The sequence below is a fragment of the Manis javanica genome, chromosome 2 (assembly GCF_040802235.1).
Source record: "Manis javanica isolate MJ-LG chromosome 2, MJ_LKY, whole genome shotgun sequence".
Lineage (NCBI taxonomy): Eukaryota > Metazoa > Chordata > Mammalia > Pholidota > Manidae > Manis > Manis javanica.
Window position 1 is genome coordinate 18348537 of NC_133157.1, and position 25734 is coordinate 18374270.

A 25734-nucleotide genomic window follows, 5' to 3' on the forward strand; every position below is an offset into this window, starting at 1 on the left:
ACGAGCTGAAGTAGCCTTGGCCATGGAATTCCCCCATGCCCCCTCCACCAGAAAATACATACATCCACTATTACTATGTTTTGTTTTACTAGAAAGGAGGTACTGGACCTTCTCCACCAATCCTGCTTATGTCTTAAGACTTGTCAGCATTGATGAGCTTGACTGATTGGACGGACGTTGACTGGGGGTCAGAGCACTGAACTTGAGTCAGATGGCCTGTGCTGGATCCCATCTCAGCCACCTAGTAGATAGGTGGTCTTAGATAAGTCGTTGACCTCTCTGTTCCCTTAGATGTCCTGAGGATGATGGGACAAGTAGCTATATCTATTTTACAATGACATTGTGAGGATTAAATAGGCTAATAGATGTGAAGTATTGTTAGTTGGGAAGTATTGACAAAAACTTGGCTGATATAAGCTCACTTCTTTTAAGATTCCCGATGTGTGGAAAGGCCCCCAGGAACCTAAGAAGAGTGCCTAGGCCACAGATCTTTGGTGCATGAATGAACAAATGATGATGACAGAACTTACTGCAGAACCAGATGTGTCCTTATCTCCTACCTTTATCCAGGAAAATAAATAAGAGAACAAGCAAATCTTAGTAATCCTTACTGGGCCATAACCATAATTTGTTTATTTTGATACATGAAAAATCTTACCTCCTCCCTTTAATTGCACCTTGTGAGAATGTATTCCACTAATTGGCCTCATCAGCTTGATTCAAATGTGAACTAGAAGTGGAATAGAAACATATGAACTGTACTGAAAAGAAGTATATTTGAAAAAAACAAAAAAACTGACATTTTTCAAGACCAGAAGACAGTGGGAAGTAGAGAAGGGGTTCAAACCCAACATAAGATATCCAGTTATATTGGAAAAAAGTCATGGCTTTTGGAGTGAGACCCAGCTAAAAACCTTGCTCTATCGCATACTAGCGCTGTGACTTTGGCCAAGTCAATCAACCTCTTTGGAGCTCAGTTTTCATATCTGCATAGTGGGAATAATTCTATCTTCTCAGCTTGTCAAAGAGATTTACACAAGATAACATCATCTGGCTTCCACTATGCTCTTACTATTCATTTTCTGAGCATATAACAATTTAATGATTGACTGGGTATCTATCACTGTTCATGGAGACTTGTGCTATCCCAGTAGAATCAGTGCTGCTAACCTGAGTTATTTTCACTCCTGCCTTCTTTCAGAGGCCCTGCCCCTTCTGGAAAACCTAACCATTTCCGACATTAATCCCTACGGGTTCACAGTTTCCTGGATGGCATCGGAGAATGCCTTTGACAGCTTCCTAGTAACGGTGATGGATTCTGGGAAGCTTCTGGACCCCCAAGAATTCACACTTTCAGGAACCCAGAGGAAGCTGGAGCTTAGAGGCCTCATAACTGGCATTGGCTATGAGGTTATGGTCTCTGGCTTCATCCAAGGGCATCAGACCAAGCCCTTGAGGGCTGAGATTGTTACAGGTATTTTTCTTCAAGTGAGCCATTTTCTCTTTTTCTTGGTTTCTTTCCATGTAATCCATCTACCAGATCACCATGGCTTTAACATCCTTGTCCATGTTTTCTACTTAATCCACAGATGTGGCCTGTTCTTTTATGTTTCCCCAACTCTATCCCTGGTCTTTCCCCCACCCATCCCAGAAATGAGAAGGCCGAAATGTTTCTACTTGATGTCCTAAATCCTTGAGACTGTGTCTTGTTCCCAGCTCTTGTGTGCTTACTCCACATCACCTTCCCCTGTGTCCATCCTGCCTGGTCCCCAGCTACATTTCAGCCTTCTCAAATATACCAATGAGTATATTTTGGAAACTTACAGCATTTGCCATCTCAAAATCTCAACTGTGATCTTGATACACTTCCAGGTGGGCTTGTCATTGAAAAACCATAAACTTATTATATTGGTAAATACTAATGTCATAGAGATTCTTCAACAGACTAAATCCATAATTTTCTCAAGACTAAAAATTCTTAGTGAAATATAGCATTAAAAACTTTAACAATCAAAAATCTGTGTTTCTTAATGTCGTCCTAGAGATTACTAGCTCTGCAGAATATTCAAAGGCCCTCCTTGGTAAAGAAGTTTCATGTTCAAGTAAGTTTCAGAAACACAGAGTTAAACACAGTTCAACAGGGTCTTTGACCACAAGGCTTTACAGAATATCCTAATGCACATATTTCTCACCAAGAAGGGCTACCCAGGCAGTATTTCCCAAGCTTATTTGACAATAGATACCCTTTAAGGAAGAGGATCAAACAGGAGTAGCTTGCTCTGAGTACACTTCAGGAAACTCAGTTCTAAATTTGCCTTGACTTTGAGTTTCATCTAGTTAAGGCAATCTGAGATGATACCTGAGTCCAGAGAATACAGCACAAGAGGTTCCAAGCCTCCATTCTACCATCTGAACACTTATCTGATGGTTAAAAAAAGCCAGCAAGCAAGAAAGTCAAGGGAAGGAGCTTGCTTTAGTAAAACAGCTCCAAGAAAAAAGCAAGAAGACCATAACACTTATAACATTTTAAAAGCCATTTTGCTTAGGATCAAGGGAAGTGTAATCAGCAGTGTCATGATGGGCAGCTCTGCAGATTGTTAATGCTGGTTTATTTGTCTTTTCAAAAAGAAAAGAAAAAGTCTCACAGAGGATGGGCACTCAGCCATTGGAACACAGAGAGTAAATGTAAATAAGTTACTGGCTTTGAACTTGTTTAATAATGCATGCAAGGGGCCAATGCTGAGTCCAGATGTGGATTTATAGAATTGCTTTTAGACACCACTCACATATGCAAGCATCCACTTGGCTTGTATTGAATGTGTCAACCCCATCTTTCCCTCTCTTTAGACCTACTCGACTTGTTCGTGTTGCATCATTTCATTTTTGGTATCTCAGAACACTTCTAGCTCTGAGAGCCAGGGCATCACTGCATATTGATAAACCTACTGGAGAGAAGGCTGCACGGTCTGATAATGATGCTGTCTCTCTCCTCCTTCCACCATTTATCCCCGTCTAGAAGCCGAGCCAGAAGTTGACAACCTTCTGGTTTCCGATGCCACTCCAGACGGTTTCCGTCTGTCCTGGACAGCTGATGAAGGGGTCTTCGACAGTTTTGTTCTCAAAATCAGAGACACCAAAAAGCAGTCTGAGCCACTGGAAATAACCCTTCTTGCCCCCGAACGTACCAGGGACATAACAGGTCTCAGAGAGGCCACTGAATACGAAATTGAACTCTATGGAACAAGTAGTGGAAGGCGATCCCAGCCAATCAGTGCCATAGCAACAACAGGTATGAGCATGAAAAGACAAAACGGGGGAAAGTCATGACTCAGGATGGCTCCTCAAAGGGCCCAGAAATTAAGAGAGCTCCGGACATTGACAGGCTTGCATTCAGATCCAGGCTCTTTCTCTTACAGAGACTGTGTGACCGTGGACAACTTAGCTAAGTCTTTATGCAAAAGGAGTGTGATGCCATTCACTTAACAGGGCTGTAAGGACTGAATGAGATAATACTTGGAAAGCCCATAGCAGAGGGCCTGGCACATAGCAAAGGCTCAGCAAATGAGAGCTGTTAACATTTTCATAATTGTCATGAATACATCATCATCATTACAATTGCCGAATTTTTCACAATTCCAAAGACCCTTCCTTCCACCTAGTATCTCATCATTTTTTATCCAGAGGTACACTTTCTTATTCTTGGCAAAGTGTTTGAACTACACTATGCAGGAGATCATGGGGGAGGTACCCCATAAAGGTTAAAATTCATAAAATGCTTGTGTGAATCATCAGTACCATGTCTGGGAGGAGAAAAGGGGGAAGCCGGCAAGGATAACAGGCTGCTCTTCATGAAGCTCGCTTGTTGTATTTGATTCTCAGAGCAACTCATATGAGCTCTTTTCAAGGAGGTAAAGATGGCTAATAATAGAAATCTTCATATTAATAATACTGACAGGACTTTAGAGAGAAAAGGGAAGACCTAAAGCAGGTAGGGTGGAAACCAGAGAGATCAGAAACAGAATTCACAACAGACAGCAGCGTCAAAGAGGAACCAGAGGGCGAAGCAAAGAGAACCTCTTGAGAAATGAGGGACCCCGGGGCCTGCTGTTTGTGCAGGAAGAATGTGAGGCCCAGAAAGGTGAAGGGATTTACACAACCAGACTAGGGATAGAACCCAAACACTAACTTAGTTTAATACTATTAAATATAAGCGGGCTGGATGGCAGATAACCAGTGACTATACATACTTGCCATCTCTGGCAGGCACAGAGCGGAACATTAGCCAAAACCCCCTCTGTGTCCAGAGATGGGTGTTTTATCATGTCAACCTTCGAGACCTAATGAGCTCCAAGAATCCATATTTAGAAATCATAATGAGTATTTGTAGACGTGGAGGAAATGCTGAAATCCAGGCAGCAATTCAGTCAGAGGAAAAACCCTGCTTCTCATTAACTCGGACACCCTCTCCCCGGGATGCGGGGGTCCTTGTCTCCTCCGCTGTGGCTGCCCATAAAACAACTCCAGATCAGACGCAGAGCCTGGTTTTGACCTTGGTTTATAAACACTGCTTTTCAAAGTTTACTTCTGATCACTGATTTTGTTTTGCTGATCTTTTTTCTAGAGACCCTGCAGTTCTAAAGCAAAACAGAATGAATAATCATGAGGGTTTTTTTTTTTTTTTTAAGAACAAAAGGAGAGACAAATCCTGTTTTTTGGAAAGCCCTGTCTTTGAGTTCCCCTTCTGGGGCCTTGCCTTTCATGGACAAGGAGGCGCGTGTGTATGTGTGTCTGCACGCCTGCGCCCCAGCCCTTGGAGAGGACAGGACACAGCAGACATTGACTTTTCACCTGCGCCTCATCAGCTTTATGCGGTTTCTCTTTTGCTTTCTCTTCTCTTCTTTCCTCCCTTGCAGAGTTGTAAACCCTTCCCTGAGATGTTCGGTTCCTCTTTTTCCTTATAAAGCTCCTCAGGTTCTCCTCTCCCTCCCTGAGCACAGGCTGCCAGCCCTGAGGGCCCAGAGGCAGAGAGGGTGTTTAGAGGCAGCCCAGCCTCGGGGGTAACCCTGTGTCCTCTGCGAAGATTTCTCGGAGTCAAATCCTTGCTCTACCTCTTACCAGCTGTGTGACCTTGGGCAGGTCTCCTTTCCTCTCTGAGCCTCCATCCCCTGGTTTAAATGAGATCATGATTGTCAAGTGTTCAGCTTCCTTCCTTGCCCATTGTAACAATATTAGCTATTATTATGTTTGGGTGATTTAACATAAATTTTTTTAATGAGCCACTTGGTTTACAATTCAAAAATTTTTTAAAAGATACACAGTGAAATCTCCATTCTACTGTGTCCCTGCCACTCAGCTGCTCTATCTAGAGGCAACCCCTCTTGCCACTTTGTTCTGTATTATTCCAGAAATACTCTATACAGATAGACAAAATTAGACCTTAACCTATGTTCTTTCTTTTTCTTTTTTTTCTGGCACAATGGTTAACATACCTTGGTGCATGTGTTGGGGTTGGGAGGCTATATGTGTGCATGTGTTTCTTGCTTATTAATAGATCTCAGAGATAATTTCATAAACCTTATTTATTTAAGCATTCCCCTACTGGTTGAAGCCCTCCTCAGCCTTCCTGAGAGTGTTTAGCAATTTGAGATATTTCTCAAATGGAGTTTTTATTGAAGACCAAGAGTCCACTTGGAAAGAGAGCTTGAGGTACTGCTTGCCTGGGTCTTCCCAGTTTTTCACTAGGCATGAATTAGTTGTTCTGTGAGGCTCTACCTTCAGGTTCCCATCGACCATCTCCCCTACTGTAGGGCTGAAGACTTAGGGCCTCTATGTTTGGTGGAAAGAGACAAAATCTTCCGCCCCTAGGAGGGTCTGTTGTCTGAAAATATCAGACCCTTCGACCCTGGAATTCCACTGCTACAGTACCATTCCTTCAGGGCACACATGGCCATCTTCCTACTGCTGCTTTAGCAAGCACAGCCCTCAGGAGTGCATAATGGACCAAGCTATTGACTCTTAGGGTTTCTGAGACAGAGCAGATCATGGCCCATTTTGCAGATCAGAAAACTGGGATCTATAGAAAGAATGTATGGACACACCTTCCAAAATGTGCCAGGACCTGTGGTAGTGAGGTTTACAGTCACAGTGGAGCAGGCTAGCAGCAGGAGAGCTGAAGTGCCTAAACTCACCCACCCCACTGGGGTTTTCGCTCACCTGGCCTCCTCCAGCTCTGTCCTGAGGGCTACCTCAAAATCCAGGGTGGTTCTTGGAGGGAAAAGTCACATGGGAAAGGAAATAAAGAGAGGCTGATCATGTTTACTGAAGTCTTACCGTGGGCCAGATGCTGTGTTAAGGTTTTATACCCATTGTCTTTGCTAATCCTCAGAACATTCCTGTAGGTGGGCACCGCCTCTCCCGCCGGACAGGGGGAGCAGCTGAGGCTCACAGAGGTGGGGGGACCTGCCGCCCAGGTCGCCCAGCCTCTCTGTGGTGTTTGGACAGCCACAGTCTCCCAGGCTCTCGCCACACCCTTGTGCTTTCCAAAGCTTTCCAGGGAGAGAACAAAACCCCCAGGCGGCCAGAGTCTGGGGAGAGGGTGCTCCAGGCCACGGGAGAAAGCGTAGGAGGAAAGAAAGCAAACAGGAACGGAGAGGGGAGAAACCTCCCCCAGAGCGGGCTGCGGCCTTCAGAACTTAATGGTCAGCTGGGAGGGAGAGGGGAGACGGACGATGAGGAAGCAAGCTCCCAGGGGACCTGAAAATCGTTTCCTGAACTCTCTGGTTCAGCATGGTCAGCTGAAGAGGGCAAACAGCTAAGCCAAAAAACACACAGAGAAAAGCCAAAGGAAACTAGGTTTTGGGGGAAGGTATTTGTACAGCAGAACCTGTCTCCTGGGCATGGCTTTCCCCACAGGTAGTCCCCATGTCCATGGGTGTTTGCTTTGGTGAGGGGCCTGAGGTTGATCCCCTGGCTCTGGACCCCCATCCAGTTCTGGGAACGGGTCTTTTGAGGTCAGTTTCTATGTGTACATTATTTCCAAGATCCCTGGGCTGTACTTGGCTCTGCTGCCCAGTCCTGGGACCCAGAAAAGTCACACCACAGGAATGTTTATTGGAGAACCAAGCCTCAGTTTATTCCTCTGTGAAATGGCAATGACCACCCCTTCTTCTTCAGGTTTTCTAAATGAGGGTTAATCCTTATAAATTGCAAAAACCTGTACAAGTCAAGTATTGGTGTTTAATAAAAGGAACTAGAAAGTGAAGCTATGAGATGATGCTAAAAATAAAAACTTAAAGGAGGGCGTGATCCAAGCTGTGAAACCACTCACCTTCACTTCCTTAGAAGTCAGCTGCTCTGTTAATATAATATTCTCCTTGGATGAAACCAAATGGCTGCTCTCTCTGATGGGCTCTAGACCTGAAGGAAAGAACAATTGTTTCCCTCAAGTCACAACTTGACCACAGATCACCGCAATCTCCACCCTAAAAGCTTGGCTTGGACACAGACTCTAGGGACTAGGATTCCTTACCCAGGAAGAATCATTATTGACCAAGATAGTTAACTGTTTCTGGGTTTCTTCTGTGCTCTCTCCTTGACAGCCATGGGCTCCCCGAAGGAAATCATTTTCTCAGACATCACTGAGAACTCGGCCACTGTCAGCTGGCTCGCACCCACTACCCAGGTGGAGAGCTTCCGGATTACCTACGTGCCCATGGCAGGAGGTACGGGGCTCAAAGAGGGGAAGGGGAGAGGAATATGGAGGGGGATGGGGTGAAATAGTGAGGAGATCATGATCATTCCCATCCTCCTAAACATTATGACCAAAGAAAATGACTTCCTTATATCTGAGACCATCTGCACAGACTTCATTTGCAAAGAGCTATGAGAGCCTTAGGGAAAACTACCTTGTAAAGGGTCATTTTACGAAGACCCTTTCCAGCCTTGAAAGTCTAACCTTCTAGGAGAAATAGATGCCCAATACTGTTTTCACACAACAGGAGACTAAATGCATTGGCCTTTTCCTCTTTGAGCACACGTCTCTGAAAAGCTGATCTTGCCCTGGATATATGTGAGGTTTTGCCCTTTGTTCCCCAAATCTGTCCTCACCTGTGTGAGGTGGGGAGTTATGACTTAGTAGAGTTCAGAGCTCTAGTTCAGAGCACATGGGCTACGCTAGAGACCAGTGTGGCAAAGCAGAGTCAAATCTGTCTAAAGACATTCTGGCAGACAGTGAGCCCCCCATTAGTGGAAGTGTGTACAGAGAAGGTGGTTGATAACCTCTCTAGAGGAATGCTATAGCATCTCTAGGGGGTGTTTGACCAGCTGATGTACAAGCTCCTCACCAGCCCTCAAGTTCTAAGAAATAGAAATTTTGGACTTTTCAAATAAATATGGAGTATAAACTTGTTTATGACCATCTTCTTTTCTTAAATAGTAGAATCTCTGCTAATAAAAGAGTCTGTATCCCAAGCTAAGACAGTGGATTAAATAGATCAGATATACATAGTGAGCTTCCCATATTCTTTGTGGGAAAAATAAATAAATAAAATGTGCACCACATGCCAGCTCCGTACTGAACGGAAACTTGCCATTTTTAGCACATTGTGACTTCATGTGTTTTCCTCTCCTGGCTCGCTTTTTGGCATCTGCACAGATGGAAAAAGCATTATACAAAAAGTAAGACCTCTTCTTTTATGCCAGCGGATAGGAGCAAATGAGAAGAAGTCAAGAAAGTGGTATTGGATGAAGATACGGCTTCATTTCCAAAATGGATACACCCATTCTTAGGGCAACAGTGAGTTTCAGTGAGGTTCATGGTTCCCACCTTCACTGCCTCTGTTCCAGGTACACCCTCAGTGGTAACGGTGGGTGGAACCGAGCCCCAGACCAGGCTGGTGAGGCTTCTGCCTGGCACCGAGTACCTCGTCAGCATCATCGCCATGAAGGGCTTCGAGGAAAGCGAACCCGTCTCAGGATCGTTCACCACAGGTGCTTTTCTCACCTTCAGCATTATTGTCCATGGTGCGGCAGCTGGAAACAAAGTGTGTTATTTAGGAAATCCTAGGGGGAAGGGGACTGACCGGATTCAGAGCATGAGGAGCCTCATTTCTGGCCCCTCCATACCCTAGGGTCATGTGAAAGAGCTCAGATGTGGGGGTCATACTGACCTGGGCTGAAACACCAAGTCTATCACTTCTAATACATGAGCTGCCAGTGAATTTCTCTAGGGTCTAGTTTGCATCTCTGTAAAATGGGTACAGTTCTGCGGCTTGTGCAGAGTGTGTAAGAATCACCCGAGACGATGCGTGTAAAGCATCTGTAAATGTAAATGACTGTACACATTGATCCACCTCCTTCCCTTCCCTACCTGGTGCCTGGAACCATGGCAAGGGTCCTTCCAAGCAGTTGTTCTCGTGGACGTGTAACAGTGACAGCTATAAAGTAACTACTCCTGCTTGGGCAGCTGCTGTATTCCAGGCACTGTTACTAAACCCTTTGCATTTAAAACTTTTAAATGGCTATTATCATTCCCATTTTACAGAAGAAACAACAGAGACCCAGGGAAATCAATACCTTGGCCAAAGCTACATAGCGAGTGAGTGCTGGAAGCAAAGTTGAACTTCGGTCAGTCTCGCTACAAACTCTATGTTCTTCTAAAATAAAGGATTATTTTCCAATTATAAACTGATTTCTACAGCACACTGTAAGGAGGGGGAAATAATGAATTGCATGGAAGGATAATGAAGTGGAAATTTTCTGTTTAGGCAGCTGTGTCTCTAAACAATTTATCCTTTGATATATGAGCAATTATCCAGGCTAATCCATTATGGGATCCAAAGAATGGGCCTCACAGGAAATTTTTTAAATATCCTAATCTAAAAGAGTTGATAATGTGCAATTAAAACATCCCATCTGAACCCAGAGTTCTGTCTGCCCTGCCACACAGACCCTTATTTCCGCCATAGAAATCTTTCATTCATGGATTTTCTGCAACAACAGATTGCAAAAGCTGGATGTGTCTCCTCCCAAGGCCCCATTGTCCTCGATAAAGGAGATTCTATACAGGCATGATGAGACAGGAAGGAACTTGAAGTAGCTGATGGGAGCTCCCCAAATCACTCCACCACCCCCTGACTCTCCGGCCAGGCATTTCATCTCTCACCTTCATCATTAAAATGAGCTGATGAGAGCTGCCCTCCATCCTCTCAGGACTGTTGTCCCGGAGTAATTGAGTGGTAGCAGTGGTCAGTTAAATGGGCCGGGGTCCCATGGATACCATCTTTCTTAGTATGAGTCATTTGGAAATCATATTTTAGACTCCAAATAGCTTCACTAGTCATGTTAATAACAGCTGCATTTACTGAGCTGCCCCTTGCACACTCACATTCATTGTCTAATTCATCCTTACAACAGCCGCCCTCTGACAACTGAAAAAAATAAGGTTTTGAGAAGAGAAATGACCCAAGGGCACTAGACAGGGAAGCCAAGGTGGAACCGGGGCCACCAGCCCCTGGAACCAGGCTCCATAGTGTCCAGAAGTCACTTAGTCAGAGCTATCACTCGTCACCCAGAAAAGCCTTGGGCAGCCTTTACTCTCTAAGTCTCTGTTTTTGTAAGTTCCTTCCCTGGAGAAAGGAATGTGAACTATGATGATAACCTTTGTCATGTGTTCAGCCTTCTGCAGTTTATACAGCACCTTTCACCTATAATATCATGTGAAAACCAAAGGATGAAGCCAGACAGAATTGCTGTCCCCATTCTACAGGTGGGGAAATAGAGACCCAAGGTGACCCAGCCAGCAAGGGAAGGAGTCATGACCCAAACCCAGGTCATCCTGGCTCCAAACCCGGGACTTGGAACTGTCCATGCAATGGGCACTGTGTTACCAGGAGTCCAAGAGCAGCATAGACAGGACAGCAGCTGTGGTCTGATGTCCTGTCCCATGACTGTCTATCTCTTCAACATATCACCATCTTTCTTTGCAGCTCTGGATGGCCCATCTGGCCTGATGACAGCCAACATCACCAGCTCGGGAGCCTTGGCCACATGGCAGCCAGCCATTGCCCCTGTGGACAGTTACGTCATCTCCTACACAGGGGAGAAAGGTAAGGTTGTGCCCAAGACCCTCCCAGCTCCTGTCCTGCTGTTCTCCCCACCCATCACCCTCTGCTTGTTGTCAACCGAAAGAGCATCAACATTGTGGTTACATCAGGGGAGGCCAGTAGGCTGCTTGAAGAAGAATGAAAGCATCTCCAGCCTGCCCACGTTCCCCCAGCTATCCCTGTCCTCCTGCAGGTCTCTCTGCCTGTCAGCATAGCCACCCTCTCTAGGCAGCAGCTCTCATCTCTTGGAAAGGAGTCCAGAATCTAAAATCTTAAACAGGCTACTTCCAGTGGTGCCAGAGAGCCCTGGCTTCTCAGGACCCATGGAGGTGGCCAGATGCAGCAAATTTGATGGAGAAATCAGGAATTACTTTTCTTATCTCTACAACCCTCTGTGCTCATTTAGTTAGCAGATTAAACACGTATTTGGGGTACCAGCAAACCACAGCCACCAGAAGGTAAAATCAAATACAAATAAAGGAGAGGACAAAGAGAGATTCCTTTTTAAAGAGCAAAGCCATACCTTTGTAATGAGTTACTTTAGAAAATATTATACTATTTAAATCCCAAATCATATGTAAATTTCATATTCTATGATTCAGTATTGCTTTACTCTCAGTGACAATATGAGAGGACACCTTAATCTGCGCCCGGGACCTCTGGAAATCTTAATTCAACCATGGCGTCTACCTACGAGTTAGTTCTCTGTGAGGTTAGAGTGAGTTTCTGGGGGAAGGGAGAGAAGGGATTTGGGGAGTTATTCTTTTTACTCTTCAATTCTTAAATATTTCCTATGAGCAACCTCTTCTGAGTCAGGAAAGATGACATTATTTCACCAAAAATAGATCAGGGTATATAGTTCATGGGATTTATGGAAATTGTGGATGGAGGCTATAAAAGGGCCTGGTCCAAGAAGAGGGGGTGTTTCATGGATGGATAATGAGTAGGGTGACTAACTGGCCCCAATTTGCCTGGGACTTTCCTAGTTCTAGCACTCAACGTCCCACACCCTGGGCAACCTCCCAGCCCCTGGCAAGCCAGGTTGGTTGGTCACCTGTGATCAGGAAACAAACACATACCGCTAGGACATCACCGCCAGGCCTGACCCAGTGGGCCTAAAAGGCAAACTAGACTCTGGTCTGTCTGCTATGGCCCAATGTTCCTGATCCCCCAGCCTAATGATTTGACAATATTTGGCAAAGTATAAAAAGATGTGTGGGTAAATGAAAAAAAAAAAAAGTGATGGCAGTGAGCAAGCAATGGGACAAATTAAACTGGGGTAGCCCAAGCCTCGGAGGTGTTACCTCTTGCTGGTTCCTGTGCCCCAGCTGCAGAGCTGTTCCTGCCAGCACCCTGTGGAAAAACCTCCTGACCTCCAGTTCCCCTGCTGGTTTGGTGCCTAGAAAAATCCACTCTCTGTATGATAAATCCTTTTGTATATGAGGTGAGTTCTCAAGAGAGAGAAAGGAGAGTGAGTCATTTCAGAAATCAAACCTGCTTTTCTGCAGGGTCACTGAAAGTTTCTGCATTAGAAGTAGGTGTGCGTGCTTTGTGCCAAGTCCGCGGAAGGCTCGGACAGGGAGAGGTGACCGTCTCAGTGTGTGTATTTCATGTTTAGTGCCAGAAATCACACGCACGGTGTCCGGGAACATGGTGGAGTATGCCCTGACAGACCTCGAGCCTGCCACGGAATACACGCTGAGGATCTTTGCAGAGAAGGGGCCCCAGAAGAGCTCAATCATCTCTACCAAGTTCACAACAGGTACAGAGACACCAAGAGCTGGAAGGCGCCCACCCACAGCCTCCACCTTAAATGGCCATCTGCCCCAGCTGTTCCTTAAGGCAGATCCCTGCAACGTGATGATGTCAGCATTGGCTAAATTTGCCAATGCCCCCTCAGTCAGGATCTTAAGAAACACACCATTTCCTTTTGAACCAAAATGACCCTGTCCTCCCATGGACTAGGAAACAGTTTTAAAAGGAAAGCTTTTTAAGTGGAAAACCAGTCCCCACTGGCCTGAAACCCAATATTTAATGATCCATGTTCTAGACAAGGAAATATTTTTAAGAGAAAGATTTTTTAGGCAAGTTTTCCTAGATGTCCATTGAGTTTTGTATACATTGAGATCTTTTTACAAACTGCAGCAAGCGGGGAAATGGAGGAAATGCCTTCTCAGTAGGGGTGAGCTCCCATATCAGCTATTCATCTGTCCTCTTATTTAGGAGCAAGGGATGTTGGGAATTATATTCACAACGCTGTCTTTCTCTCCAAATCCAAACAAGGCCAATCAAGACCTCCTCTTTTACAGATGGGGAAGTTTCTGCCCTGGGTCATGTAGCACAGTGGTAGGGTAAGGACTCGAACTCAGGCCTCCTGATACCCAGCTAGGGAATTTTTGTCCTACAATTGCTGACTTATTTGATATTAAATGACTTATCTTCTCCAGATCTTGATCCTCCAAGAGACTGGACTGCTGCTGAAGTTCAGTCAGAAACTGCCCTCCTCACCTGGCGACCCCCCAGGGCATCTGTCACCGGTTACCTATTGGTGTATGAATCCGTGGACGGTACAGTCAAGGTATCTTAGCATATAAACACCCCTCCCCCTCAACTGCTGGTTAACATGTTCACATGATCCTCAGCGTAGGGAAGAATTAACACTGGTGCTGTTTCTCTACCCCCGTGCAACTGAGGAGTTGAAAAAAAAACAAATTAAGGATTGGACACTATGCCAGACCTTTTGAATATGAATTATAAGCTCCCGCCTCCCTGTCTCATTTTAACCAGACTCTAGTTCTACTAGCCAGCCAAGGTCGAGAATCACTGTTCACAAGACTTGAGGACATTTCTGGAACTGAACTTTTGGTCCTTTAATGTTCACTGGGCAAAGGCCAACCACGTCTTCTGCATTTTTGCTGTATATATGACATCACAGGTGACATGATTCCATCATACTTTGCAATATATATCACCATGTCCTTATGACATTAACTTAGTCCCATTGATAGCAACTGTTATTGATATCCTCTGCCTGTGAACTTTTTTCTTTTACTTTTCAATTTGAAATAACTTTAGCCCTTCAGGCAAGTGAAAAGGAATTTTCACAACTTCACCTTCTCAATTTGTTACTAAATTTTTAATTTCGGCCATCACACTTCATAGTTCCAAGATCTTCTATGTGCTCCCTGCACAGTCATCTTTTTCTAGTGTATGTTTGTGTTTTGCATTATCATCTTCTCTTTATCTCTAAGAATATATGTTTTTGGTATTTTTATTCTAATGACCTGCAAAGGGTTTCTCCCAAGTTCTTTTTTCTATTTCGCTGCTCTTGTTTGGTTTGCTTTGGTTAGAGTCTTTATCTTTCATGTTGGAGACTTCTGCCCAACTTCTGATGGTCCTTCGGTACTGGAGCCAAGAAGGCAGCAGCTGGTTGGGAGTCCCAGCTGCACACGCAGGGCTCGTCCACTGTGGGGCTCACCAGAGAGTGATAAGGCCAGTACCCAGCCATTCTGCCAAGAGTTTTGCTGCAATATCAGCACTGCAAGACTTTTCGCTTGAGCTAATCCATCTCATCCAGGCCCTCCAAACCAGGCTGCCAGGAGCCCAGCTGGAGACGGAGCCCGGGCCCCCGCTGTGTACAGACCTTCACTCCTGTTTCCAGCGCAGCCCCTCGGCCTCTCCTGCCGCTGGGCCGCCTGGATCTGAATGTGGTCTCCTTTCTGGCTCCGCCTCTCCATAGCGTAAACCTCAGCCTGCCACCTGGGCTGGAAAGACAGTCCTCCAGACTGCTGGGGGATGGGGAGAGCTGCGGATCCGTTTCTTATACACAGCTCTGAGACAAACTTTTGTTCAGCCGTGCCCCACCCTGGCCTCCGAAGGCATCTTGGCTTCTGTACACATTCCTTTCCTGAACTTGCTGGGCTCAGTGGCATTCATCAGCCAGCCTCTGGCCCTGCCCACGTAGCTGGTTAGCCCCCAGCTTTCTCCATTCTGCCCCTCAGTGTCACCCCACCACATTCTCCCTGTCATGCCCACTACTGTCTCCTCCGCCATTTCCCTCATCCTTGTGGGTTTTACATTATATCCCTTTATTCTCGTTTCTGTGACTGTCAGAAGCAAGTAGAGATAAACTGGCATGAACAGTCTGCCACATTTAACCAGAAGTAGACACATATTTCTAGTTACTCTCATAGTCCTTGGAGTTGGTATAACAACGAACTAACTTACTGTGTGAATGGAGGCAAGTCCCTTATCCTCTCTAGGTGTCAGTGTTCACACTTGGAAAGTGAGTGCATCAGACTCTCCCAGATTCTAAGGCCCCTTCCTGGTCAGGCATTCTAGGATTCAGTGTTTGCCTGAAGTCACAAGTCTCATTTCGATCTACCCTAATTGCTGGGAAGACAGCTTTGCACAGCAGCCTTGGGAGCTAATAAGTAACTGTATCCCCAGGCAATTAATGAACCCGGCTGTGTATCTGATCCTTCTCCAAGGACTGGATCTCAGGGCCACACAAACGGCAGTGGGTCACTGATACCGAATGGATGCTCGTCTCAGTTTACTTCCCTGCTTGTTCAATCCCCAGGTCTTTATGTTTCATTCAAGAAAACCAACCTGGTGTAGGAGGAAAAGGTCCAGGGCAGAGAGGATGTAAGACCATCCTTTGCCATCAACAAATTATGGAGCAAGAGTAAGTCTCTTAGCTTCTCTGAAACTCAATCCTCCATTGGGAGAGTGGATAACATCACCTGCCCACTTGTAAAGATGCAAGAGAACCTTCTAGAGGCCTCCACAGTGACTCATTACTGCCTAAACCCAGTTGGCTGTGTTTGCAGGTTGTACAGAACACTGTTGTGCTTGGGTTGCTGGGAATGTAGGTTGAACTCCAATTCCAGGCACAAAGGTCATCTATTACACAAAGGTCATCATCTGCTAAAACATGATTTCACAGGCATTGGAAGCTCAAAAAAGGGTTTGAAAAGAAAGGGGTTTCCTACAAACTGAAACCAATCGCCTTCTCTGGACAGCAGCAATCACAAACTGCAGGTGTAGTTAGAACTGGCCTCACAGCAGCTGTGCACATCTGCCCCTCCTGGATATCTCTGTTGTTAAAAGGAGACATGCTGGGTCAGCTCAAGCCTTTATCATGCTATGCCTACTCATCATGCCTAATCATCTCCTGACTTAAAAGATCTCCAAACCCATACATCAGAATCATCTGGGGGAGCATCTTAAATGTGTTCCTTGCTGGGACCCACTTCTGGCTTTTATGATCCAATCAGTCTGTGATAGAGCCCAGGAATTGTATTATTTTAAAGCTTCCCAGAGGGCCATGAAAAAGAGCCATATTAGGAGCCACTGATACAACTGATCTCAAAGTCTAAACCTTTTGCCCTTTGTGTGATTCATCCTGCCACCAGATTAAGCTAGGTTCATGTCATTCACTTGTCGAAAACCTTTCAGGAATCTCCATTCCTTATAATGGTAAACTTCAAATGCCATAGCTTGGCATTCTGTAATCTGATCTTTGCCCACTACTTCTATCACTCCCCATACCAAAAACAAGTATATTATAGCCTCTTCAGCTTAATTGTAAATTGCTCTGCCCCTTCTGGCCCTAGGACCTTTGTGTATACTGCCCTTTCCCTATCTCTGACCCCACCAGAAGTAAGTGTGGAGTCTGGTGCAGAAGGGGAGTCTGTGGATTCTGACTGAATGAAGAAATGAAAAGATAGGTGAATGAATGAATGTATCTATACCCTGAGGATTTATAAGGCTAAAAACTATTATGTTCTTCCTTCTGCCCTTAGGAAGTCATTGTGGGTCCAGACACCACCTCGTACAGCCTGGCAGAGTTGAGCCCATCCACGCACTACACGGCCAAGATCCAGGCATTGAACGGGCCTCTGAGGAGCAGGCTGGTTCAGACCTTCTTCACCACAAGTAAGGACTCAGGAAGCAGCTAGGCCTTAAGATCAAACTTTGTGAGATCACACCAACCCTCCACTTCCCATCGGACTGTTACTTAAAACTTTTCCACCAAATCTCTGAAAAGAATCATTTCCCTGCTACTACCTGGAAGCCTGAGGAATGTGGGTACAGGAGATTTGGGGAGGTGAAAGGGAAGGAGAGCCAGTGGTGAGAACATTGGATTCAATCCCCATCTCCACTTGCTCTGTGGGACTTAGGAAGGTTACTACCATTCTACAAGCCTCAGTTCCTTCACCTGTACAGTGGGATCACTAACCATCCCTTCTTGACAAGGACCCAGAGTGTGGCCCTTTGTCTGGGCTCATTATAAACTCTGTGTCCCTTTCCTTCTCCTTCAGCATGTCAGCATTTACAAAGGCTGTCAGTATCCAAAGATCACAAATAGTCCTCCCACCAAGCTCATGCAGTGGGCCAAGGCTGTCATGCCCAGTTTTCAGGTGGGGAAACAGAGGCTCCCAGAGCCTAAGTGACCTGCTCAAGGCTGTGCCGTGAGTCAGGTCCAGGACCAGGGAGCACCCCACGCCCACCCCCGGCTGCCTTGTTCAGATGGCAAATGTACAAGTCATTCCATTGGTGAATAAGAGGGGGGGCATCCATTGTCCCAGAAGGGAGGAGTCAGCCTTCGGAGAGCCCAGAACCTGGGCTACACAGTGCCCCCCAGGCTGCCTCCTGCCCATCATCACGTGTCGCTCAGGTCACTCTGCACCCCTGCTGAGGGCGGTGTAGAGGCAAAGGTGCCTCTCTGCCAGGTGCTGGGAGCACAAAAATAGGAGGGGGCCCTACAGATGCTTTCAGACTAGGCCCATGAAACAACCAACAGGACACCCATGACATAGCCTCGGGTGAGGTCGTATATGGTGAGGAGGTCCGCTGAAAGGAGAGAACTGCTAGGACTGCCCGTTCTCCATCCCACCTGCTAAACACAGCCCCACAGTCATCCATTTCTATCAAGGTTTTTATTTCTCACATCACATTATTGCCCTTGGACATCCCCCAGGCCTCCTTGTATTTTATCCTTCTGAGAGTCCCAGGCTCGGGGCAGCTAAATGACATTCCCAGCATTCCAAGGCAAGGAAGTAGCAAGTTCAGGACTAAAACCCTGGTCTTTGGCTTCAGAATCTTCCAGAGACACTTGAGATGCATCCAGCTTAATAGGTTGCCCTGCTCCACAGTGAGCCTTCCATTGGGTGCTACAGACCCAGGCCCCTGTCAGTACCTGGGTGTTCATCAGGGGCTGTCTGGCTGCTCTGGGTAGATCAGGGTCAGCCTGGCACATGCTCCTCACATTGCTGAGCTCTCCCCCTAATGATATCATTGGCATCTTCCATCAATTAGAAGACCGGGGTGGGTGCCTTATATCCATAGCCTCTAAGCCTCATTGCAGCCCAGAATGAGAGGCTTTATCCCCATCTAGCATGGGAGGGAGCAGAGCCTCACAGAGCTTGAGTTGCTTGCCTATGGGCCTCTAGCCAACAAACAGCAGACCTGCCATTTGAAAGCTCCTGCCCCGGTCCTCCTGCTCTGAGCCTCTCTTCCTTCTGATCCCACAGTTGGACTCCTATACCCGTTCCCCAGAGACTGCTCCCAAGCAATGCTGAATGGAGACACCACCTCTGGCCTCTACACCATCTATCTGAATGGCGACAAGGCCCAGCCTCTGGAGGTCTTCTGTGACATGACCTCAGATGGGGGTGGATGGATCGTGAGTATCATCACCTAAACGGACTCCAGAAGCTCTCAGGCCTGGGGGCTGTGGGCAGAGGGCTCAGCAGGGGCCGCGAGGGGTGGAGGCCCTCCCTGTGGACTCAGACACCATCATGCGTGAGGTTCTGCAAGACAGTGCCTGTCACATGTAGACACTCAGGAATTATCTCTTAAGGGAATGGGAAAGAAGCTGGGGATAAAAAAGAGGTGAAAATAATTCTCTTGTAATTTATCTCATCGAGGGTCCTCAACTATGTGATGCATAAACTGACAGCGGTCATGGAGCCCATTGTGTATGCTAATTAGCATCTGCTATCTACCAGGCTGGTGCTAAGAGTTTATGTGAGTTATTTCAAAAAAAAACCCATTACCATGTCAGCTGGTAGTATTTTTTTTTAATATTTTACCCCAGAGGGGTGCATTTGTTACAAGTGACGAGCCTACTTGGGCACATCATTATCCCCAAAGCTGGGTGGTATATTTAATCCCTGCCTTTCAGGTGAGATCACCAAGGCGCAGAGGTGGGAGGTGACCGGCCCAGGGTTTAATGGCAAAGTAGTGGCAGACAGAGCTGGGACTGGTGCTTTTCTCTCATCTGATGTTCTTCCTCTCAGAAAGATGCCTTCCATCTCGTTCCTGCAATAGCTAGAGGGCATCCAGATTCATTGGTTATGTTTATAGGTGTTCCTGAGACGCAAAAATGGACATGAGGATTTCTACCGAAACTGGAAAGCCTATGCTGCTGGGTTTGGGGACCGCAGAGAAGAATTCTGGCTTGGTAATGCTACCCGCATGTTTGGGTCCCGAACGCCCGTTTCTGCTCTCCTTGTCATTTGTCCTAACACACAGTAACCTATGGATAAAAAATGGATTAGGAGGAAATAATAACTCTGATAGTAGACACAGAATATCAAATTTTCAATGGAAACGATTTAAAATTCTCTAGGTCATTAAATATAAAAATCTGGTCAAGAGAGAGCCAACAGCCAGACTGAAGACACTCACTGAATCATTTATAGAAATCACCCTCCCAGGCATTATTAACTGTTTCTGTCCCGGCCTCCAGATGCCAGGAGTTCCAGATGGGCTCCCTGTAGTAATAACCTCGAAGCCTCGTGGCACCCCTGCAAGGTACACAAAATTCCCATCTTGTGTACAGGAAAATAGAGCCTCAGAAGGTTAAGTTGTGTGCGCATAGGACAGTAAGCATTTGAGCTGCAATTTGAAACATGCCGAGGGGGCGCTGCACTGCCGTCATCCATCCATCCATGTCACTCTACCCAACCTACCTGCAGAGGGCGCTGTTCTAGGCCCCAGTGTTTGGGCTGGGAATGTCCACCTGCTGTCCAACTGCTTTCCACTTGTAGGGAGCTTTGGAGTTTAAAAGGTGCTTTCTCCACCTTATGTCCTTTGATCTTCACAATACACTAGGAAGTTGGCAGGGCAAAGATGTCAATGTGATTTTACCGGAGGCTCAGAAACATATTTTGCCTGGGCTGCGCCAGCAAGTAGCAGATCAAGCTGCCAGCCCAGGTCTGTGGGACACAAACCTCTTTAGAGGACACCCAGCCGCTGTTCAGACAGGGTGGGGTAGGAATGGCCTCAGGCTCTTGTGCGTCTTTGGCAATGTTTACCTGTCGTCCACAGGGCTGGACAACCTGAACAAAATCACAGCCCAGGGTCAGTATGAGCTGCGGGTGGACCTGCGGGACCACGGGAAGACAGCCTACGCCGTCTACGACAAGTTCAGTGTGGGAGACGCCAAGACGCGCTACAAGCTGAAGGTGGAGGGCTACAGTGGTACAGCAGGTACTGGGCAGCCACACTCAGGGCCGGTGAACCACAGAAACCTTCCAGTTAATTCCTCCATTCATCTTTGCTTCCTGCATTAGTCCAGCCAGTTCCTGGATCAACAAATGGCTGAATCCCCACTAGGTGCTAATCCAGAAGAACAAGTTAGGTAGATACTTGGGTCACCAAAACATAAAGTAGGCTGGGAATCCAAAAAAACATGTCTTTTTCTTATCCATTTTTAGATCTCTTTTATAGGCTGATAGAAAAACTGTCTCTTAGAGGCCTTAATGTTCACCTGAGCCAGTGCTTCTCAGCTTACATTTGACCCTCCCCGCCCCCAGGCATCCTGTTAATGTGCGGGTGCCGATTGCCGGGGTGCTGTTTCTTACTAAGTCCCCAGAGATGCCGCTGGCACTGGCCTGTGGGGAGCACTTTGAGTAGCCGACAGTCCGCTCCATCACCGGCTGCCTGAATCTCTCCCAAGACCTCCTGCCACAGGGTCATCAGCCTCAGCCTGCATACCGCCATGTCTGGACACTCACCACCTGTCAGGCGGCCCTTTGATTCCTTGTCTGCTACCTAACCTAGTCCAGGTCTTGAAAACTGATGCGTGGATTTCTGAATTTATTCATGAAGAAAGAAATAAGGAAACAATATGCCTGCAGGCCTACTGGGGAGCATCCTCGTTTGCAGGTGTTTTCCACGTATCACCCCCATTTAATTCTCACAAAAACCTTTCCAGGAAGACATTGCATTTATTCAGATGAGGAAACAGGCTAAGAAACATTCAGTGATTTCCACCCCCGGTGAAAGCCTGCAAGGAGGTGGCCCCGGTGTGAGCCTGGCCATGTGCTTGGTGACAAGGAGGCTCAGGCCTGAGAGTGGGACCACCTCTTGCCGCCCCTGCCCACTTCGGAGCAGCTTCCAGTTATGTTTAGGTAAACAGAGAACACATATGCTACATCACATTTCCATCTTCTCTGAGCTCTGAAAGAAAACATCTGTAACAAGAAAAATCTACAAATAAAGACTTGCCAAAAGCCGGCTCAGTCTAAGGAGAGACTAAGCTCGTAAGAGATCAGTCTAGTGGTAATGAAGAGAGAGACCCAGGGGCAAAAATTGTTTTCATTCTTGTGTCCCTCAGAGAATCCTGACATTTTATTACCTGGCCATAAATACCTCTTTGGACAAGATGGCTTTGGGCGAGAAGGATATTGTTACAGGGCAAACAAAGCCTGTGCAGCAGGAATGTGGCCTCCACCCAATTCTCTCTGAATTTCCAGAGTCCTTTCACTAAGATAACCCTTGTAAGGCTGCGAGCCAGCCCTCCACAGAAGGCAACTTATTTCCTCAATGTGTGCGTGCCGTCTTCAAGCTCTCTGTAGCTTCATCAGTTAAGAAGACATCTGAGTCCCTTTGACAACCTTTTTTAAAATATCAGGGTAGAATGTTCAGCATCTTGAAATGTTTGTGCACTGGGTTGGGAGGGAGGGAACACAGGAAGAAAGGGCACTTAAATGCTCTTAAAATTCAATGTATAAAATTACAAACTAGACACCAAATAGTACTAGATATAAATAGGCTTCTTGTATTTGAATCGAACAACACTGGTCCCGTAAAACAGTGAAAAATAATTGTATCTTGCACAAGCTATTTGGTGGCAATCAGTTTCTAAAGGGTTTGTTGGTAAGTACGGCCATAAATACTTGTATTTGGGAAAACAACACACAATATTAGATAGAGATTTCATACCTTACTCTGAGTGCCTTTACATAAAGGAATACAAAAATGTATAAAAATAACACCAATCGTAACGATTTGCACGCACTCTACCTGCTTAGCATCCACCTTCATACTCACTGTCCCAGCAGCACTCTGAGGTGGAGAGGATCGATGTGCTTGCCCCATTTTACAGATGAGAAAACAGGTTCAGCAAGAGGCTTGACTTGTACAAGGTCACTCCAGGGAGTGAAGAGATGGGTCTTGAAGCCAGAGCCCCCAAAGCCGCCCAGAGCCCTCTTTCCACCACATTGCGCTGCTTCTAGCAGAAGTGAATCCTCAGCCTGACACTTAAGTCCCGTCCAGTCCCGTGTTTGATCCTGATGCTGGATTCACTGTAAAGGCCAGCCCACCCCGGGACTTCCCGCTGCCACCCCCGGTTCTGCCCTTCACAGCCCACGAGGCAGTGCAGCTGGGATTTCTCACGTCCACACCTCTCTCCCCCAGGTGACTCTATGGCCTACCACAACGGCAGATCCTTCTCCACCTTCGACAAGGACACAGACTCAGCCATCACCAACTGCGCCCTGTCCTACAAGGGGGCTTTCTGGTACAAGAACTGTCACCGTGTCAACCTCATGGGGAGATATGGGGACAATAACCATAGTCAGGTGAGTGGACTGTGAGGGCCCTGGGCAGGGCTTGGGAAGTTGGTTGCGGGTAACAGGGGCAGTTCAGCCCCTCTGTCCTGGCTGAGGCTAAAAGGCAGGAACCTCAAGTATGTGACAACCTGTCTTTCCCCAGCACAGCCAAGAGAAAGCTCAGTGCCACCGCAGGTCAGGCACAATCCTAGAAAAAGCCCAGTTAACCGACCCATGAAGTTCCTGGGGAGATGAACCACAGAGGGAAAGCAGATAATAGTGGAGGCTGCCTGGGGGAAGCCGGGGTGGAAGCAGGCGTTCTTTCCATCTTATATGTTGTGTAAGCTATGCTTTCCTCTCTGGCGCTGTCATGTCACCTTTATTGCCTTGTGCAATATGGAGTCCTTCAGAAAAAAAAAAAAGCAGCTACATGCCAAAAAGGAAGCTTTTCTTTCCATTCTTCCATCCAATTTTGGAAAGAGGAGATGATGTAAAAGGCCACAAAGGAGGCAGGGATTCTGGTCCCACATCTGGCTCTGCTCCTGCTACTGTGTGGCCTCTGTGAAGTCACCTTCTGCCCCTGGCTTCGGTCTCCTCCACAGTGTAAGGAGGGCTTGCTTCCAGCTCTGAATCTCTATCAGAGGGAGATCGGGGCTGAGGAAGGCAGCACAAGGACCAGGCCGGGGGGATGCAGTGCCTCGCTGTCACTGAACAATTACGCACACATTTGCCTGTGACGTGAGCCAGCCATTCTCAAATCCCACCTCCTTGTCAGACTCAGAGACTGCCTAATATCAGTGAATGCCAAAAAATTCGAATCAAATAAAGCATTTCTATTTTTTTCCATCCTTTCACCAGCCATTAACTTCTCCATGGATACGTCCTCTCACCTCCTAAAGAGAAGAGGGGTCAGCACATAGGGTAGTGGCCTCATAAGGGCATTCCCTGAAGTTGACCCCCTCCCTCAGTGGGATAAGGGGCCTTGTGGGGTTCAATAGGCAGACTCTAACCTCTGTAGACACTGCTAAGGAGTTAAGTATGAAACTAGGAGGCCCAGACCCAAATCTAGTCTCTTCTTAAGGAAAATCTTTGGCCCAAATTCCAAGGATATTTCTCCTTACTTGAGATTAGGGAAGTAATATTTACTGAGGACCTATATGGCCCAGCACTGTGATAGCTCCTTTGTAAACTCATTCAATCTTCATAGCATCCATTCAAGGTTGGCATTATCAGACCTTAAGGGAGAAAAAAAAGGGCAGTGAAATTGAGGCCCAGAAAGGTTTGATAACTTGTTCAAGACCACTTATTGCTCAAGGAAGGGCACTCAGGTTTAACCCTATCAGGTCAACTTGGAAAATATGTGTTCTACCTCCATTCTTTCTGCATTCCATATAAACCCCTATTAAAATACTCCATAGGAATCCTGTGAATTGTAGGCTCCCCTACATATAGCTACTCAATTCTGTGGCCTACGATCATGACCTGAACTCCTTCAGCACCTATTTCTAACAATGGCAAATTTCATCAGCCACTGTTTTGTTTCAAGATGGCAGGTCAGACTCAGTGCCAACTCAGGTGACTTCTGACTCAAGTAAAAAAAAAAAAAGGGAGTCAGATTCAGCCAGCCGCTGGGAAGTTTTCACCATACAGATTAATAGACTGACAGGCCAGACACAGCTGTCAACTTCCAAAAGGTCAAGTTCAAACAGAACTCATTTTGTTCTGTCAACTAAACAGCAGTGGTCCCTGAACACCTTGCCTACTGGAATCCAACTTGGAGGTCTTCTCTTTCTTACAGGGTGTTAACTGGTTCCACTGGAAGGGCCACGAATATTCAATCCAGTTTGCTGAGATGAAGTTGAGACCCAGCAGCTTCCGCAATTTCGAAGGCAGGCGCAAACGGGCATAAATTCCAGGGACAGCTGGGTAAGAGAGGAGTAGGGTCCAGAGAAAGAAGAGAATTTTACCAAAGTATTAACACAACCAGCCCAACCATCAAGCCCCAGCTGGACATTTGGCAGCAGTGGAAGTTGACCATGGGTCATCGGGGCCAATGGCAGAAGCACGGGTCTCACCCTCTGTGATTGCTTCCTTCGCACCAAAGACCACAGTCTCCAACTGTTTTGTTGTTTGAATCAGCAAGTCTTCCAGTGGCAACATCACAGTGGTTTTCCTTCTCTTGGGCGGCTCTGGGAAGGGGAGAGGGGCAGGCTGTACAGTGGTAGTTTGTTTTAGTACCAGCTGTATTTTACACAAAGCTGTATAATTAATTGTCATTATTTTTGTTAGCAGTGATTCAATGTGTGTCATTGGAAGGCGTCCCTTTTTCTACATTTCGTACCACAGAAACCAGAAAAGCAATACTGTTTCCTTTTTTAAGGATATGATTAATATTATTAATATAATAATAATGAGGATGAAAACTAAGGATTTGTAAAGAGATCTTCCTTCCCAAAACACATCCGGACAGTACCTGATTGTATTTTTTTTTTAAATAAAAGCACAAGTACTTTTGAATTTGGCTTTGCTCTGCCTTCACTGTTGATCCTGAACTACCCCGAAGCTCACGTATTTGAACAGAGGAAGGAACGTGGGGAGGGAAGGCAAGGAGGGAGGGTGGTCAAGTGGCAGGGCGCTGAAAGGCTAAAGAGAGGAAACACTCTTTTTGAACAAAGTTGACCAAGGTGGGGAAGAGCTTACAGCTTGAGATTCAGCTTCTTGTTCAACATTTCCAAGTCTAAAAGTTTATGGCTCAGAAGATGCTTTTATGCCCATTTTATAATGTA

The 25734-nt window shown here is 46.4% G+C and overlaps 1 protein-coding gene across 4 annotated transcripts in view; it reads left to right on the top strand.

The window, feature by feature from the left end:
* The window catches only part of TNC (tenascin C), an 87359-nt gene extending 61894 nt beyond the window's left edge, over positions 1-25465 (top strand). For 3 of the 4 annotated variants that reach the window (XM_073225608.1, XM_073225604.1, XM_036990531.2), the window contains 13 exons: positions 1202-1474; positions 3017-3289; positions 7599-7721; positions 8845-8988; positions 10986-11105; positions 12721-12864; positions 13550-13680; positions 16910-17042; positions 18641-18792; positions 19476-19572; positions 20442-20603; positions 22815-22978; positions 24747-25465. In XM_073225608.1, coding sequence (XP_073081709.1) covers positions 1202-1474; positions 3017-3289; positions 7599-7721; positions 8845-8988; positions 10986-11105; positions 12721-12864; positions 13550-13680; positions 16910-17042; positions 18641-18792; positions 19476-19572; positions 20442-20603; positions 22815-22978; positions 24747-24857 — 2027 coding nt within the window. In that variant the 3' untranslated portion in view covers positions 24858-25465. The remainder of the gene's footprint in view (positions 1-1201; positions 1475-3016; positions 3290-7598; positions 7722-8844; positions 8989-10985; positions 11106-12720; positions 12865-13549; positions 13681-16909; positions 17043-18640; positions 18793-19475; positions 19573-20441; positions 20604-22814; positions 22979-24746) is intronic. The other variant, XM_073225616.1, reaches the window with a different exon arrangement.
* Positions 25466-25734: the final 269 nt, after the last annotated feature.